Source organism: Corvus cornix, chromosome 1A (assembly GCF_000738735.6).
Source record: "Corvus cornix cornix isolate S_Up_H32 chromosome 1A, ASM73873v5, whole genome shotgun sequence".
NCBI classification, from domain to species: domain Eukaryota; kingdom Metazoa; phylum Chordata; class Aves; order Passeriformes; family Corvidae; genus Corvus; species Corvus cornix.
Window position 1 is genome coordinate 69,243,026 of NC_047057.1, and position 17,575 is coordinate 69,260,600.

Sequence of the window (17,575 nt, forward strand, 5' to 3'; positions counted from 1 at the left end):
GAGAAGACAGACTGTGGACAGTATGAGATTTAAAATGTTCAGTGGTTCATAAAAAAAGCTATCTTGTGCTACTTTCCAATACTGTAAGAAAGACTTTGCACCACAAGTAAAAATTCATGTAGTTTTTTCTTCAGCCATTGACTTACCAGCAGAAAAAAATGTAAATGGGTTTTTTCGTGTCTCTAAAATGCAGGTGTCACAGTAACACTTTACAACTAGCAAATGGTCAGTTCGGTAGTGGAGAGTTGCACCCAAAGCAATTATAAACCAAAGTGACATATTTTAACAATTGCCTAATCTTTCCTAACTATTCCTGTAGATTAGAATCTCTACAGAAATTTGACATTTTATTAGTCTAATGCTAGGACAAGCCAGGAATCAAGCTACTAGATCCAAATGGACTAGAAGAGGTACTGGGTAAGTGATTATTTCTTGCTAGAGGAAACAGTTTTCACTTTAAATGACACATCACACCTCTCAGCACATTGGTTCATATAAAATTAATGAACACCAACTATGTGGAGACAGATTGAAAAAACATAGCAAGTCAATTCCGCCCAAAATTAGATCTTGGTTATGCTCATAAAACTGTCATTAACATAATGAAATGTTGAGCTCAAAAAAGAGCTTATATAACACGCATTTATCTCTAATTTATATGAAGCTGCAATCTCTGTCTGAACTTCAGATCTCATCAGCACTACGCAGAACACTTTCCAACAGTAATATAGACAGTAAACAAAAAGCGACTCTGAAATGAAAACCTTCTTTCAACTGGCAACTCCAATTGTTGCTCACGGGAAGTGGATCTTTCTCCTTAACCCAGAGAGATCTACCCTGAAACGGAACACAAACAGAATCTGGAGCTGTTTCCTTCCCATCACAAGGAATGCCACCGCTACCAGAATCAAATATGCAGAGAAACCACCAGAGTGAGGAGGAACTTTCAATCTAAGACAAACCTTCCAAGAACTTGTGCGAAACACTTACGTAGTGATCGCCGTCTCTTGTTCTTTAGTTTTCTTCTTTTATTCATTCCAGCTTTAGATGGAGATTCCTCTTTGGCCTTTGGCTGGCTGGCAACTTTTGAAGAGTTCTGCTGGCTGAAGTGTGTGGGCACATGACGGGCAAGTCCTCCCTGAGACGCAAAGCTGGCATTGCACCCACCAACTACACACTAGTGAGAAAAAACAGAACAACTGGATCAGTGGCTGTATGTCACAGGAGCTTCAGAGATCTTGCTTTGACTTTTCTGGCTCAGCTTCTGACACACTACAGCAAAACCAAATTCTTAATAACCATGCAATTCTTAAAAAGAAAAACAAAAACATATTTTGAAATAAATTTGTTTGAAGTTTTTAACTCTCAATAATTATTTCATGATATGATGCTTTTTATGTCATACTGTATTTTATATTGTATAGCATAAAATTAATCTCAAACAACACACTGGCAAACTTTCCACAGAAAACAGAGGCTTCTGAGGAAACTTTCCTCTTCATAGACCAATACTCCCTTGCCTTTCAAAATACTGCACTGTTACTGTTTCTCAACACCTCTCCAATGTTCTGTATTTGGTAACTTCTCTAACATCCTCCTTTCTTGTGACGAGGCAGAAGCAACAAATACATCCTTACCCACATTAAACTTGAAACAGCTGAATGCTCTTTGTAAATGCTGTAAGAAGTCAATGAACAGCTGCCTTACAGTTCTGTCTCAAACTAATTTCAGTAAAGTTGTAGTAACAATTATTTATGAATTCATTTTGGGATGCTACCATTACTTCAGGAGCATTTGAGGAAGTTCTCATTTAAAGGAAATGTCCTCTCTCAACAGAAAAATAAGATCCAACAATAATCAAGCAGAAACACACAAACTGAATGATAGCAGCAACTAAGCTTTTACTGGCTACAATTACTGTTATTTTTATAGGTATCTGGTTCATATTTACAATTATTTCATTTGCAAAATAACTATTTAAATTACACCATTGGAGAGGGAAGCACAACCCTTTTCTATTGTGCTCTGAACTTACAAGGGTAATAAAAAAGTGATTTTAGGATATGCATTCCATCACTGGCTGCAATTAGTTGTGTATTCATATGATTGATTTTACTTCTGATCCAGACAATAGCAGTAGGACAAATGAGTGGTTCAAAAAAAATAGGTAGCAAAAAACTATCACCTGTAAACCACTGGAAAGTTCTCCTCCTTCCACATCTGTTTGGCTCCTTCCTTTCCTTCCGCTGATTCTCAGCTCTTTTACCTGCCTCTCTTCCTAACACCTCCTTCACAGCAAACTAAAGAGCAGCTCCAACAGGAGTTCGGGAATAAGTAATGCTGCTGCAACTATGGACATAGTGCTAAGTTTGAAGGCTAAGGATGAATTTCCAAGCTTAGAGTAACCTGCCCCAAGCCTGCACATTCAATTGGAAGACAAGAAAATAGCTTTAGAACGCCACATGTTCCACTTTTTGCCCCTAAACCCCATCTGTATTGTTTTCCAATGGTGGTTGCAGAACTGAGAAGTCTATTTCTGCCTCAGACTTAGCAAATGGTTTTCCATGCTCAATAGTAAAATATAATGTCCACGAATAGAAAAAACTGTGCTGTCCTCAATAGCCTAATACTTGCTATAGGACTAAAACTATGTACGTAGATTTCAAGACAGTAAAAGGCAAAAAATGAAAGGCTGTTTTTCACCTTTTTTTGGATGTGTTTGTTGTGTTTTTTTAAAGGGAAGAATTCTTAGAAGGAGTTAGGGAAAGTTTTCTAAGTATTGAGCTAAGTCAAACATAAAATTCCCTGACAAAAACCTTGGAAACCTTCACACTTTATTTGTTCCTCCCTGTCTCCACCACTAATAAGCATCTTAAGAATCGTGAAGATTTCTACCAAAATTCCCCCTATGCCTTTTTACCTTGCCCTATAATTTCCCATGTTCAAACAACAGCAATATTGTTTATTTATATTGTAGTGACTCACAATGGAAGAAATCCCAGCACACTGTGAATCCCAACACACTCTGGATGCAGATCTCATTTGCACTATGGTAACACTCCAACACAACTTTGGTTACTTTAAATTAATACTGAACATGAAAATTTACACTTACACAATCACAGGATGGCTTGGGTTCAAAAGGCCCTTTAAAAGTCATTCAGTTCCAAGCCTGCTATGGTTGGTAAGGCCAGCACCTACTAAATTAGATTGCTAAGCCCCATCAACCCGACCTTGAATCCAAACCACTTTTTAAAGATGATTTAACTCACAATCAACAGATACGTGTACAATGCATGTGTGAAGTAGTTTAATCATTTTTGCTCTCCCTTTTCTTTGTCCCTGAAATAGCTGTCTTGCCCATAACAGCAGCTTCATGTATCTAAGACTGAAAATCTAAATTTAGGATTAACTTTCACTAATGTGCTCCTGACTTCAGATTCCAGCTTTTTCTGACCATACAAACACTGACAGAAAAAAAAAAAGCTCGAAAAAAGCCCATATCCTGAAATTCAGTCACACTGAGAAATCAAAATTTTGGTTCTACCAATGCCTGCTAGAGGTCAAAAATAACCTTAAGCCTTGGTACAGTGCACACATTACCGTATTCCAAGTTAAATATAGTACCAAAAAGGCAATACCTTCTGGAAAAAAGCACAAACTTTGTATCAGGCACTTTTCTAAAACTTTTCAATACATAACTGTATTTCTTGTCAGATGGGACACGTCGTTTTATGACAAACTGCAGGTTGACTCATGATGTCATAACTTAATCTTTTTCTTGTCATATAAAGAGCAAAGAATCACAGACATTCTATGTGGATTATCTACAATCTAGAGAAGATACCACTAACTTTTCTTGCTCTACCCAAAATTTACTTTCGAAGTCCCCAAACCAACATCCTTAGATCATCATTATCTGCAACTTGCAACTACAGATTGTCTTTTTCCAGAAAGTGCATTAGTAGACTACAGCCACAGTACAAAATATTTGCAGAAATTATTACATTCAGATTTTGTGTACTTTGAGACTACCTCATCATGTCTTCAAATCAACAGCTGATAGATCAAAGATGACAGAGAACACCTTTGTAGTAGACAGGAAATAGTAGAAGAGGAGAATGAAAAAATCTTACCTGTTTTTTCTTTTTTTCTCTAAAATAATATATCCAGCAATCCGTTACTAATGGGTAAAGTCTCTTCTCTCCAAAGATAAAGGAGCAGTTCAGGCTGTCACTTCAGGATCTCTGGACGGTAAGTCACACCAAATCAGCTTCCCACCAGATAATTATATAGCTCTAGAGGGCTTCTAATAAATCAAACTCAACTATTATGCACAACTTTAAACCAATCTTTTCATTTTTCCCCCAAAACCTAAATCTCAGAATTTTGCATTCAATTTGAAATACAACAGATTGGGTCCGGATTGGTGGATATGTTACTTCAAGAGAAAGTAAGTAAACATGTAAGAAGTTTAATTTCTCCAGTGTACCCATACCCACCATTATTAATGGGCAGTAATGACCAGTGACTTTAACAAACAGGATACAAAAGTATCTAGCAATACAGATTTTTGTTCTAAATTCAAAATAACCAAATCTCCTATTCAATATGTAATTTTTTTCTAGTAAATCTGACAGTAATAGTTTAGACATCTGGATAAACTTTCTTGCTGTCTCAACATCTGAGTGTTCAGGCAGAGTGCCTTTACATTTTACATCTGCAGTGCTCTGATGGATAGAAGATATTCCGCCAAGAGAGTAACAGACATGAATTCCCAATGAAGACTGAAGCTGCTTGCTTGTGTTTTCTGGATTTCACCAAGCATTACTCTACTGAGAGTTGTATCAAATGCAGTCACCCCTTCATGAATTCTGGAAGTTACGGGTAGCACCAAACTTCATTTTTGTTACTACTTTCTTCCCCCATTTTAAGGAGAAGCCTGCAATGAACCTGAGCACTACCTTTCATTGTCATTGTAAGCATCTACCCCACAGGAACAAACCTTGCATGACTCCTCTTAAACATGAAGAGCATACCCACTGGAATGTATGTGAAAACAGCTGCTAGCATTCACACATGCAACTTTCATAGAGTCACTTAGGTTGGAAGAGACCTTTGAGATCATCAACCCCAATCCTAATGCTATATGCAATTATTTTGCATAAAATCTCCCACTATTTTGTGCTCATCACTCATTTGTCCTTTAATTGTGCTCAACATCTTAAGAGTTAATTTGATGTGTCTTCAAGTAGCTTTCAGTGCCAAGTAATACTTGATTAATTTATTTTTGTCCCTGCACACCAGAAACCATGCTGGAAAACGCAGGGTGTCACAGCTCCTGTAACTATTCCAATACTTGTTACTTGTAACAGCCAAGTTTAGGAGGAGAAAGATGGAATATCTTCATTCACTTCTTTTCAACTTGCCAGAGAGTTTGTTGAAACCAGGATGTTTTCTAACTCAGCAGATTATTCCTCTACATCCTGTCTATAAGGTCTGAAAGCCAAGTTGCTGAACTCTCAACAGGACCACCCCTGCATGCTGATGATACTCCACAATATTCCACCAGTTTCTAAAAAGCTGCAAAATTATGTAATAAGAGATCTAAAAAAGAATAATGTTGAGGGTTTTCTCTCTCAACTCTGTCTGTAAAATCATACACAAAGACAAACATACTAAATGTCTTTGGAGAGAATACCTGTATTCAATGAAGGTCTCCAATGACAAAAAAGAATATTAAAAGTATTGGCTAAAACCAGACTGTAAAGCAGATGACTCAGAGATGAGCTGGATGTATGCTACCAAGAAATTGCCCCACAGAAAAAAGGAGCTAGCATAACAAAGGTCTCAAAAATAGGTATCCATAAGGAAATTTACCTTTTCTGTGACACAGGTACTGCAATATTCATGATGAGAGGGACACACTAAGCCACACAACCAGGGAAAAAGCAGGATAAACTTATGAAAGTATGAACCATTTTGCCTTTGCAATTTAGAAGTGGGTTCATTTCTGTGACAAATGAACTGAACAGTCACATGGCTGATAGGAATGAATGGAAAGGGCAGGTAAAACCCACAAAGACTTTTCAATAGGAAAGCACAACAACTCATTTAGAGCTGAATGGAGCTTTTAGTCAAACACAACTCCATGTGCATCACAAAAAGGGATAATTAAACCCAAAATGTACAACTACATAAAATGAGTCAATTCGCAAGCAAAAAGGGGGACTAGACAGGGATATATCCTCCAGTGCAAAAGAAAGTTCTGCTTTAGACAGTCCCCAATGCTTTTCAATTTAAGAAAATACATTTCTCTCTTATTTTCACTGGGAATGTACAAATATATTAATCTGTGACATACTTACTACTCTCTTCTGGTCACTACATGATTATAGTGTTCTTTTACCTTCACAAAAGTAAGATTTCCATGCTTTTAGTTGTCATTTTCCTAGCTAATATTCTTTGCTTTTCTTTAAAACATCCTAAATAGCAGTTCTTCAGACAACAGCATAAAGCTATACTATTTCCATTACCACTTCTTACAGCTTTCCTCAAAAATCCCAACATTATTTTTTAACTAAAATACTGAATGCCTATTTTCTGCAAGTTTTCTAAAATGACGGATCCCTTCCTTTTATGCTAGGACTCAAGTATATTCTCACGAGGCAACTGAAGTTTCATTTACAATTTAGGTTTTGGGAGATATTTTGTCTGCAGTAATTATCAAGAACAAGAAGTCTTTAAACCAACTCTGACTTCAAAAAATCTGGCTTTCCCTGAAAGGTGAGCAATTAAGATTTATGAGACGCTAAATGCACATATTGGACATATGCACAAAAATGGACATATTGGCTCCATTTTTGACTGACTGCCACAAAACAATTAATAAAAGGCTGTTCTTGGACTGGTCAAGACTAATATTCAACACTTCAAGTGTTTTTTGTATCAGAGAGTAGATTTCTAAAGTTAGCATTAAAAAAAGAAGCAAATGAAGAAAAGGAGCCAGTTAATAGATTGCCATTACAGACACTCACATACTTGGCTACCTCATGTGAGCCCTGAAGCCGATCTCAGCATAAATGACAGGGCAACAAAAGATGTTACGAAATTCTACTCAGACCACAATTATCCTCCATTCAAAGCTCCCAGGAACTGATTGAGAAATACAGGGGTAAAAAACAAACAGAGGGACTCAAGACAACAGCAGGAAAAAATGCTGCAGTGACACACATTGAGGCAGGATGATTAACTACTGCAACCCTCGAATGTTTTGTTCTCTCCCTCAATATAACCAGAAACTACACAAATCAGCTGGTGGAACAACAGATATTGAACACAAGATGATTATTATCATAAACAACTGATGATAATTTTAGGGCTCTAGCTGTAACCAGCCTAGCCAAAAAAAACTAGGATACCAACTGAAACTGCCTTTGCTAAGTAACCCTGACAGAGTCAAAAGTACTCCTGGTGTTTCGGAGCTATGCCCACCTCTCCAACCCAATGTCTCTAAAATTGAGTTTCTTCGATTTAGACCAAATAAGAATACAGATTAAGCTATTAAAAGACTTTCATCCAAGAACAAAGCTTGTCATTATACTCTGAGGTAGACAAAATATTTAATTTCAAAATAGAGAAAACCTAAGGTACAAGCTTCCTCTGGTAACTGGTGGTTGCTTTCTTTACTACTACTATTGCTACTACTACTACTGTTATTATTATTATTTTTATTATTAATCAGAGATTAGGATTTAAGATTAGATCAGTTCCTGGAACAACCATATCTGAAAACTTGCAGGGATCTACAATCCTTATGCTATCCTTCCAAGAGCATGCTAAACTCATTCCTTTCAGCACAGGGTATGATAACCTCAAACCCCATTTTCCTGTGGTTACTTATTCTGTGAGTCAGAAATTTTCAGTCTAAACTACACAGTTCAGTATGAAAAAAAAAAAATCTGTTTATTAAAAAAAAATCTTCTTCACGTGCGATGAAATGCACTATTTTTTACTTTCTCGGTTTTGAGTTTAATTTTGTTTTGTTTTCTGTCATATCTACTAATAAAACCTATATAGGAAATGTAACTACAGAAAGACACCACTGTAAAAGAAAAGTATTTTTAGTAATAAAGCTGCCTTAAATAGAATTTTTAGAAAGTGGATGATATTACCTGAGGAGAAAGTGAAGGAAGACAGGGACTAAAACTTGGTGGGGTTGGGGAGTAGGGGAGAAGGAGGTATAAAATTCTACCTAAACTTCAAAAAAAACCCCAAACCCTATTTCATTTCCATATCCTACATGGAAGAACTTCAGTCTAAAGTAGTGTGGGTGGGACTTACCATCAAGTGATCCAGGACTGACAGCTATGAACTGCCCCAACTGTATCCATAAGAGGATGAAGCAACTCATTAATAACGGATTGGTGGATATGGGAATGATAAACACTACTATACCTAGAATTGCAGGTACAGATTAAGGGGAGAAAGAAAGAGAAAGTTAGAAAATACTGTGCAGGAAATACAGTCTGCTCAATGGTCCTGCATTCCTGACTTCCTTATTCTTTTCAGAGAAGTGAACCATAAATAGTCACTGACAGTGTTTCTACTGAATTTAACAAAAGCAGCTCTTACTCAAGCACAGAATGTGCACCATCAGACATGATCCAAAATTTAACGTGCAAGTGTGAAGTATGAGAGGAAATATCTCACTGTTACACTGTAAGCAGCTGAACTGGAAAATGCACAAACCCCCTGAACTTTAGCACTATCCAGTTTTACACTCCCTGCCATTTAGAGATTAAAAGAAACAGGGATAGAGAAGCAACAACAGTTTCTTCACCTGCTTTCATAAAAGAACAGGACCTTTGGGCACTATGACTGCAAAGAAGAAAGCTCAGCTCACTTTTTCAGAAATCCTCCTGTGATGGTATTTTTCAACTGACATATTGTTTTAGGAAAAATAAAGAGAATTTTTCTAAAAATAAGAGATGATGTATGTTACAATGAACCTTACCTTGAAAGGTTTGTCCCCACTGTGTGTCAGCATATGCCTCTGCAACCAACTTTGACTTGTTGAAGGTGTGTTATATACTTTGCAACCTTTCCACAAGCAAACAAACACCTAATAGAGTAAAAATGTGGTAAGTTACACAAGTCAGAGAAAACAGTAAATAAAAAAATCACATTAGCAAAGAAGACTTTTTTCACAACACTTCAAAGAATTCTGAACAATAACCATTTATTTTGAAACACACTTCTCATATCTCACCAAGGAAAAAAAAATTACAACCCCAAGTATTCAATAAAAACAGGTCACTGTAATAAAATACCAACAGACAGATGCTCCTGCAGATAAACACAGTCGAGAGCAACAGGATCTGCTGTATTTGGGTTTGCACTCAGTATCTGTATCCACCAGATATGGAGACAGATCATTTTTAAATTATAAATTTGCATTTTCTGGGCAGTAGTTATAGAAATAAAATAATTTACTCTCATAAGCAATTAATTTTATTCCTTGAGCAGGAAAAAGTAAAAACTGTTAATTGCAATGCAGTTGTTCATATACTGGAGTTTTGTACTCTGGAATACCAGATAACTCTAGTTAGGGCCTTATATTCAATTCCTGATGAAGGAAGCTACCATTTCTCATAGGATTCAAAATCTATGGGTGTTTTGTGATTCCAGTGTACAGAACAATCACACGCACAATAGTGCATTAAGGCGAGCAGAACTTACTCATGCTGCTTTTCTCTCTCCTCTCATTGTGTTTATCTGTAACTGAGGGAATAAAAAAGCTCAATGAACTTGCCTTTCATTAGAATTTCCTCAACAGGTCTGTGTGTGAAGGGAGGTAAAGCCCTAATTTGTCGCAGCAAAATAAAGTTCCCAGGAACAGCACTGTCCATAATACAGGTTCTCAGAAATGCAGGAAACTAATTGGATTTGAGTTTCTTGTTCTCTTTTGGAGAATAAAAACCCTCAGCCTTCAAAAGATTGTATTTTCAAAATGAAAAAGCAGCCACGGGAGTTCTACACTCTTGCTGTATAATAGATACATAACCCAGCCTTACTCAGACAAAGCTGGAAACCCCTCAGTGTCTGTGTGACTGATCCAGACCTACTGACACAAGGCCCAAGCCCCTAAACCTTTGGGGTCTGCCACTCCTCAGTTCTGAGATCCCCCAAAGCCACAGAACTGGAACTTCTGAGATTCCTGGCTCTGCAACAGCTCCGTAAGTGTCCCAGCATTTCCATCAGCAACTGCAGACTGCAGGGCACTTGGCAAAGGTGTGTTACTGTGAAGTTACAGACGGTGGAAATACAAGGGCTTGGGTTTGCAGCCACCCACCAGAAGTCCAGGCAAGGCTTCTTGGGAATCCCTGTCAAAAAGCTGAACCCAAAATATTTCTGAAATAACATCTTTCAGAAGCAAAACTGTTTTGTCAAAAAGTTTCCCAGGCTCTTCATGGATGTATCTGGTTTGGACTGGAGCCATGACCTCGGTATTAGCTGGAAAAAATACATTTTACCATGCAAGGATGTTAATCCTACTCCCTTCCATTCTCAATAAGTAGCTACTAACCCCCACTTTTCTTCAAATTTAGAGTCATTGCAGTTAAGTAAGATTTGAAATCCCATCAAAATCCCAACACAATTTCCAACACACTTAAACACCTCACCGGCAGGTGGCAGACAAATCCCTGAAACAAACCCGCCAGGATCCATCCCCCTTCCACATCACCACGCTGGAAATTCTCAAAAAATAAACTGACTCCAGTAGAGGGATTCGAAAGTGTGAACTGAATGCAACAGTTATTAGACATTTCGTGCTTCCAACAATCTCCTCTTTCAATTATACAAATACAGACCAACATTTTCTAAATAAAAACAACCACAAATCATGTCACATGAAATGTAAGTGACAAGAAATAAATACAGAATAAAAGCCCCTTCCAGGCCCTTTTAAGAAATGTAAAGGAGTCATGGATGGGATAACAAAGATCCAAACACACCTTATTCATTTCATTGTTTCATCCAGGTTTCATGTAACACTTTTGTACACCTGTGGACAGAACTCAGAAATCATCTCATGGATGGCTAAAAAGCCACTACACTGGATGGATGATTCTGCTTAGATACTGGACTGAAAAAAGCCATCAAATATGAAGCTGAAAAGTTCAATCATGCCAAAAAATATTAGCTAAATACAGCCAGAGTCACAGCTGTCTCAGTGACACATTTACATAATAAATTATTTAAAGTAATGCAAATTATCTTCAAAGAATAAGAAACTTAAATAAAATGCTAAAGTGTAACAGTGTAACATTTTTCTTCTGAAGAAGTGCTAGAACAAAAAGTCAAAAGATAACAACTATTCTACTTCAAGAACTGATATTATCTCTCCCAGAAATTGAAGAGCTGCAACATACAGTGCCTAAGGCAGGCAGATTGCTTGTGCTGGATGTAAAGGTAGTTTACATGATATATTCCAGGCATCAGAGGTAATCTGGGAGCTTGAAGATGGCAGGCAGTTAAGTACAGAATTGAAATTACTCTACTAGAAGGTGTTTTTAAACATTAAAATTGAGACCAATTATCATTTGACCAGGGATTAGACTGGAATTTACATGGTTATATATGCAACTCAATTTAAAAAAAAAAATTAGATGTAATTATACAGAAGGTAAGCTTGCCATCAGTATTACACAGAGAGCTGTTTTGTTAAGACTTTGTACTCTTGAGTCAGTCTTACATCTTCCCTGTTATACATTCTGGATATATTTTACCTGTAGTGAGACTCCACTGGTAACAGTAATTAAGATGTGACTTCACCTGCGTTCACATGCAGGAACACGTACACAAGAGTTTTAAGAAAATGAATTCCAAGTGTAAGCACTTAAAGATACACCAACAGCTTCAGGATGTTGAGAAGTCAAGACACTATCAAAACCCTGGTAGTCTCAACTAATTTACTGGAAAGAATTGACTACATTCTTAAAGTAAGGCCACTAAATCTGCTGCCACTAGTTACAAAGCTGGTATTTCGAAACAGAAAATTTGCTACTGTCATTCAAGAGCAAAATATTGGCAAATAAGAAAGAGGGAAAACCCAAAAGTAACACCAACCCCTCCTCGCTGACCATCCACATGTATGGAGCGAATGTGATCCGCCAAATCCGGGCTGGAGCTGAAGCAGGCGTGGCAGTGATCCCAACAACAGTTATAGGCAATGCTTTTGGCAGAGGAGGCAGGAACTCCCTGTCCATTCATCATGACTGGAGTGGAACGTCCACTGGAAATTGTGCTGTCTACATCCATGATAGTGCTGCTTATGCTGCAAGACAAAAAAACCCCAAAACTAAATCAAAGTTCGTATTTGTTGCATGTTAACAGATCAAATAAAAACTGTAGCTCTTTTGTTTCAGATGTATTTAGACAGGTTGAAAAGAAAATCTTACACAATTTTTTTGTTTATTGTGGTTCATCACTTTATTAATAAATGTACAGTTAGGAAACAGCTACTATTACTCAACAGTGTAACTTCTGGACACTGGGAACAAAAGGGAGGAATGAAAAATCCTCAATATATTGAGCCCAGCATCCCCTGCCAACACTAGAGCCTTTAAAAGAATACAGCACTTCAATTCTACATAAGGTATAAGGTACTCCCACATGGCCCCAGCATAGTATCCATCATGTGCATGGTCTAAACTAATGCTTTTTGTTTTCGTTTTTCAAAACATTTTCCAGAGAAGCCAGAATCAGCAGAGGAAATCTTTGGCCAGCAGGGGGTCACTTGCATCAGCCTTTCTGCTCTGTACCTTGGCAGATACAGAGACAAGCATCAAATGGATCAGAAAAAACTTGCAGAGAGTATGCTCTTTCCATATATAAGCAGAAAGTATGGAGATGGATGCTCTTCCTCATTAAATAGCTACTGATACACCCTTTTTGATCTTGTTAACCTGCTCAGTTGCCTTGAGGGCCTTTATGTTTTTCTCTTCCACAAAGCCACAGTATTATAGAACAGCTCATCTTCGACAGAACCTCAAAAGACCAGGTGGTCAAATCTGCTTAAACAGGAACGAGTGAGATCAGATTGCCTCTGGTCTTGTCCAGTGGAGTTGTTAATGGGTGTGTTCAAAGGCTGGGACTTCTGCTACCTTTCTGAACAATTTTCTCAATGGCTGACTAACCTTGTGGGGAAGGGGGGAAGTTTCCCAACATCTCATCAGAATTTCCAGTGTTGCAACTTCTGTCTCTTGTCTCTCATCCTTGGCAGCTGCAGGGTTGAGATGACTCTGCCTCCTCCATTGTTAAACCTCCCTATCAGATCACTGAACACAGAAAAACCCTGCCCTCCTCCTCCCAAAACTGAAGAAAACACGCACAGAGCTTCTCTGTGTACTGCATCTGCTTCAGCACCCTAACCACCTTGGAGAGCCTCCACCAGATCCTCTCCAGTATGTGTGCAACTGGGATATGCTAAACCATTCTGCCTTTAAGGTACAGGTGCTGTTCCTTATTTTTACCATCACTGTCTACATGCCCAGTATTGTTCTATTACACACTGAGATGAATGAAAAACACCACTAGTCAATATCTGAAGATACAATTAGCATGTTTGCTCTTCTGTTGTAGAAGTCTCTACTAGTTATTTCTCACATTACCTGTATCTTTTTTTAATCACTACTGTGCTAGCAAGTTTTTTCTGTGATAGATTTTAAAATAATCACAGATATTTGGTAGATTAGATTTCCCATTCTCACCCACCATGTAGACTCCACTACATTTATCAATAAAAAGTGACTTGCCTTAGTCTAAATAACAGATTCCCTTTAGCAATGCTCCCAGTTAAGCCTCAGTTTTAACTACCCTGAGTGACTTGGTTTCATGAGCAAACTCTTATTTCAAGATATGCCAGCAACGTAACATATCCCAAGCACAGACCCCTTAAAATCTTCTTCCAACTCATTTGCCTCCACCAGATATTAGAACTGACCAACTATGCTTAGGCCTTTGTCTTCCAAGCTAAAAAGAAAGTTTTAGAGACCTTTTCAACAGCTTTCTGCTTTAATGAAGGTATATCAAATATACACTTCCTAAATGCTACACAAACACCACATGCCTTTCTTCCACCCCCCTCCCAATTTCAAACAAGGTCGATCAATTTAGAAGGCACAGCTCCTACCCATGGAAGTCATACAGGCTATTTGCTGCTACACAACATATTTCCATGTGTCCATTATTTTTATTTTCTTCCCTTTTCTACACTCTGAATACACAGAGCTTTCCACAATCCCTCCCCATGTCTCCCTTCCCTCCCCAGTAATCTTGATTCCTTTTATGACATACAGCCTCCCAACCTGTCACTAGCAAATAAAAAAAATTCCACTGGCCCTTAGCTGAATCTCCCAGCCCCAACAGCATTAACAGCCACTAACTACACGTACTGTAACAGCGTTTTAGGATCCCTGTAGGAAATTGTCAGAAGCCTTACATGCAAAACCTGTTGCAAGTAATCCTAATTTTTCCACTGTTCCAGGCTCACAATAGATGCAATTATGGGACTGACATCTCCTCCTTCCTCAACTGATGCCTAGGCCAAAAATTATCCCCAAAAATGAAGTCTGTAAAACTGCACTGTGAAAGCAAAATTTACCAACAGGATGATAGGAAAATTGAGTAATTAATTAGTTACTTGTGCCACTGTCCTGCCTGCCCCTTGGTTTAAGCTATCCAAATACAGTTTTCTCAAAATCACACTTGTAAGTAGGTTTGGACACACAAAATGGCACAAAGCCCAACCACTTCTGCCACAGACGGTGCTGTTACACGGATCAGTGGTCCCGACAGGAAGCTGCTTAGCCAAGGATGGCAAAGCACTGCACATACAGGGCTCGTGCAACAGCTGCCTCACACCAACCCAGGTCGATAAGTAACCCTGCCCTTCTCACAGCTGACAGCTACCAAAGGAAACTGCTTCCCAGATACTTTCAGGAGGAGTTCAAGCTTCAAAGCTATTTACTCTCAGTACGAGTTTCTACACCCGCAGACAGCACTAGGTCCATTCTCACACACCCCACAAACAGTACAAGCAAACTTCTGACTGAGAGGAGCGGTGCTGGTGACCACAGGGCAGAGTATGAGGGGTACTCAATACAGTTCCTTGGATTTACAGTCTAGTTTTAAGTGGGAAAGCAATGAGAAAACATAACCCTGAACAAGTTCTGTGAAAGCATTTTGGGGTAGGGGAGAAGTGCACCCTCACGCAGGTGTGTGTGTATGTGTGGTTTCTCTATTTCACAGGCATGAAAATCTGCTTAATTCCTCTAAGAAGAGATTAAAAAAAACCCTGAAAATGATCAACCCAAAGCATGGGAGTTCAGTTCACATTGCAAGTGCAGTGCAACATACCTTGACACAAAACCACAGGTCTCTAATTTTACAGCCTAAGGAATGCAAATGCTTTGGCTTTGAGGTTTTTTATAAGCTATCCTACCTTGTTTTGGAGAAAAATATGTAAAAGTCAACTGATCCCAGCAAAAGCTATCATGAGAAGTAGGGTTATTAATGATATAAGAAACCAATAACACTTGGCAAGCTAATTTAGCTATTATTGTTTAAATGTTTGCTGAGTTTGGGTTTAATAGCCTAAGTGTTTGCTAAGGGCTAACAGATTAACACGGTATCAAAATTTTCTACCAGAGGAACTGGAATAAAAAAAAGGCTGCCCATAGCACTTAAACCACGTAGTAGCATATAGAATTTGGAAATTGAAAATGAAGTGCTACACTGGACTATGATTCTATAAGCTATTCAAAATCCTGTCTAAAAATGGGAAAAAATATAACTCAAATCCAGTTGAGCAATAACAGCTTGATATTTAAGACAAAATGCCCTCCTTCCTTCTAGTTTGAAGAACTTTGACTAGGACATTAAAGAGCACAGACAAATATTGCTGTAACAGAACCTACAAGAGAAATAACTCAATTGTCTATAAAACAAAATGACCAGGAGTCACACAACAAGACATCACTGCCTTTGGATGGACTTTCTTGATAGATCCTCGGTAGAGTCTAATGCAAGAAACTCAGTGCCCTGGCACATTCCTCCTCTACTAACAGTCTGTTAAATAAAAATGTAGCATACATTTTTTATTTCCTCTTCTCTATCTCCAGAACCAGTGTATTTCAGATGATCAGGTGCCTCCCAGTATTAAGAAATCTAGAATTAGTTTCTGTCTCACTTAGGAAGTTCTGTCCGTCACTAAAGAGGTAAAGGCTGCAAAGAGAATCTGTGAGAAGACCAGTGCCCAGTACTGCTCAAGTGTGTGTAGTTTTCTCTCATCTTTCATACACTGAGAAAATATCAGGAAGCTTTTCAGAGAATAGTCTGTAGTATATGTAACATCAAAGACACTGACTTGGGCGGTCTCTTGACCTGCCCATTTCGAGATGAAGCAGAAAGATAAGTTTTACAGTCAGAGCTGTGGCTGCTGCTAAGTCTGTGAAGACTTAACTGCAACACCGTGTCTGTTGGAGCTGCCAATTCATCCACTTTTTTGTTTCTCAGAATTTCAGAAAGGGTGTGGGGACAGGTCACACAAGCAAATAAGATGTGTGCTAACACTTAGCCGAAGAAGGGCTGGACTACAGAAAAAGTGCCTGTGTATCTTTCAGTCTATGATTGGGGATTTTCAATCCAATACGACTTTCTGTCTGCTTGCAACGATCTGAGAGAGGGAAAGGTTCTTTAACAAAGGGAAGGTAGTAATGGAAATTACATCCTTCTGCTTTCTCACCCAAAATCCACAAAACCTACAAGTGGGAAAGTAATAATGTGCGTAAGAGGAGAAAACAAAGAAAGAAAAACACAGACATTCTGGTAATGGAACAAAGACCTTGAAACAGACTTTTAGCTAGCTAAGTTAAAGCAAGTTTTTCTGCCTTTTGCTAAGTCCCTTTCTCGTAGGCAGGAGATCTGTTTAAAGCCTGCCTGCCACTATCAAAGCAGAACGACACGAGCAGAACTGAAGCGCTTGTGGCACTCCCCTCTTGCCAGTGACAGACAGGTCTGGGTTTGCTCCCAAGCTGTAGGCAGGCTCCAGCTCCATTGTAATGGATCTATAGACCATGGCCTGATGAAGAACATTAGACATTTGAGTTTCAGAGAGTTCAGCTCAGGGGTCATATCGAACAATAGAGCATCAAAAACAGTCACTGCTGGAGAGAGCCTGCATACACAATAGCAGTTTTTAAGAAGCACCATTCAGAAGACTGACTAATTACTAAAATTTAGAACTGTTACAGCAAGCACACCATAGCCTTCGAGCTTAAGTTGTCCCTATTTTCATCCTAATCGAGCACCTGAATCAACTTGACATAAAAATCACAGGTCTAGAGGCAAGAATGCCTTTCTGAAATGCCTTACTAAACCCACACCTCATTTCACCAAGTCTACATACACTGGCAGTGTCTGCCAAGTGCAGCAAAGTAGAACTGAAAACACAGAATCTTCTCAGAGGGGTCAGACATTTTTCTCTCCTCCTACAAGTTTTCCCTCTACC

The 17,575-nt window shown here is 38.5% G+C and overlaps 1 protein-coding gene across 2 annotated transcripts in view; it reads right to left on the reverse strand.

Moving 5' to 3' along the window:
* The window catches only part of AEBP2 (AE binding protein 2), a 43,293-nt gene that overhangs the window by 12,942 nt on the left and 12,776 nt on the right, over window positions 1-17,575 (reverse strand). For both annotated transcript variants that reach the window (XM_039570462.1, XM_039570461.1), the window contains exons 2-4: window positions 12,133-12,340; window positions 9,017-9,124; window positions 991-1,177 (exon numbers count right to left, since the gene is read on the reverse strand). In XM_039570462.1, the coding sequence (XP_039426396.1) occupies window positions 991-1,177; window positions 9,017-9,124; window positions 12,133-12,340 (503 nt within the window). The remainder of the gene's footprint in view (window positions 1-990; window positions 1,178-9,016; window positions 9,125-12,132; window positions 12,341-17,575) is intronic.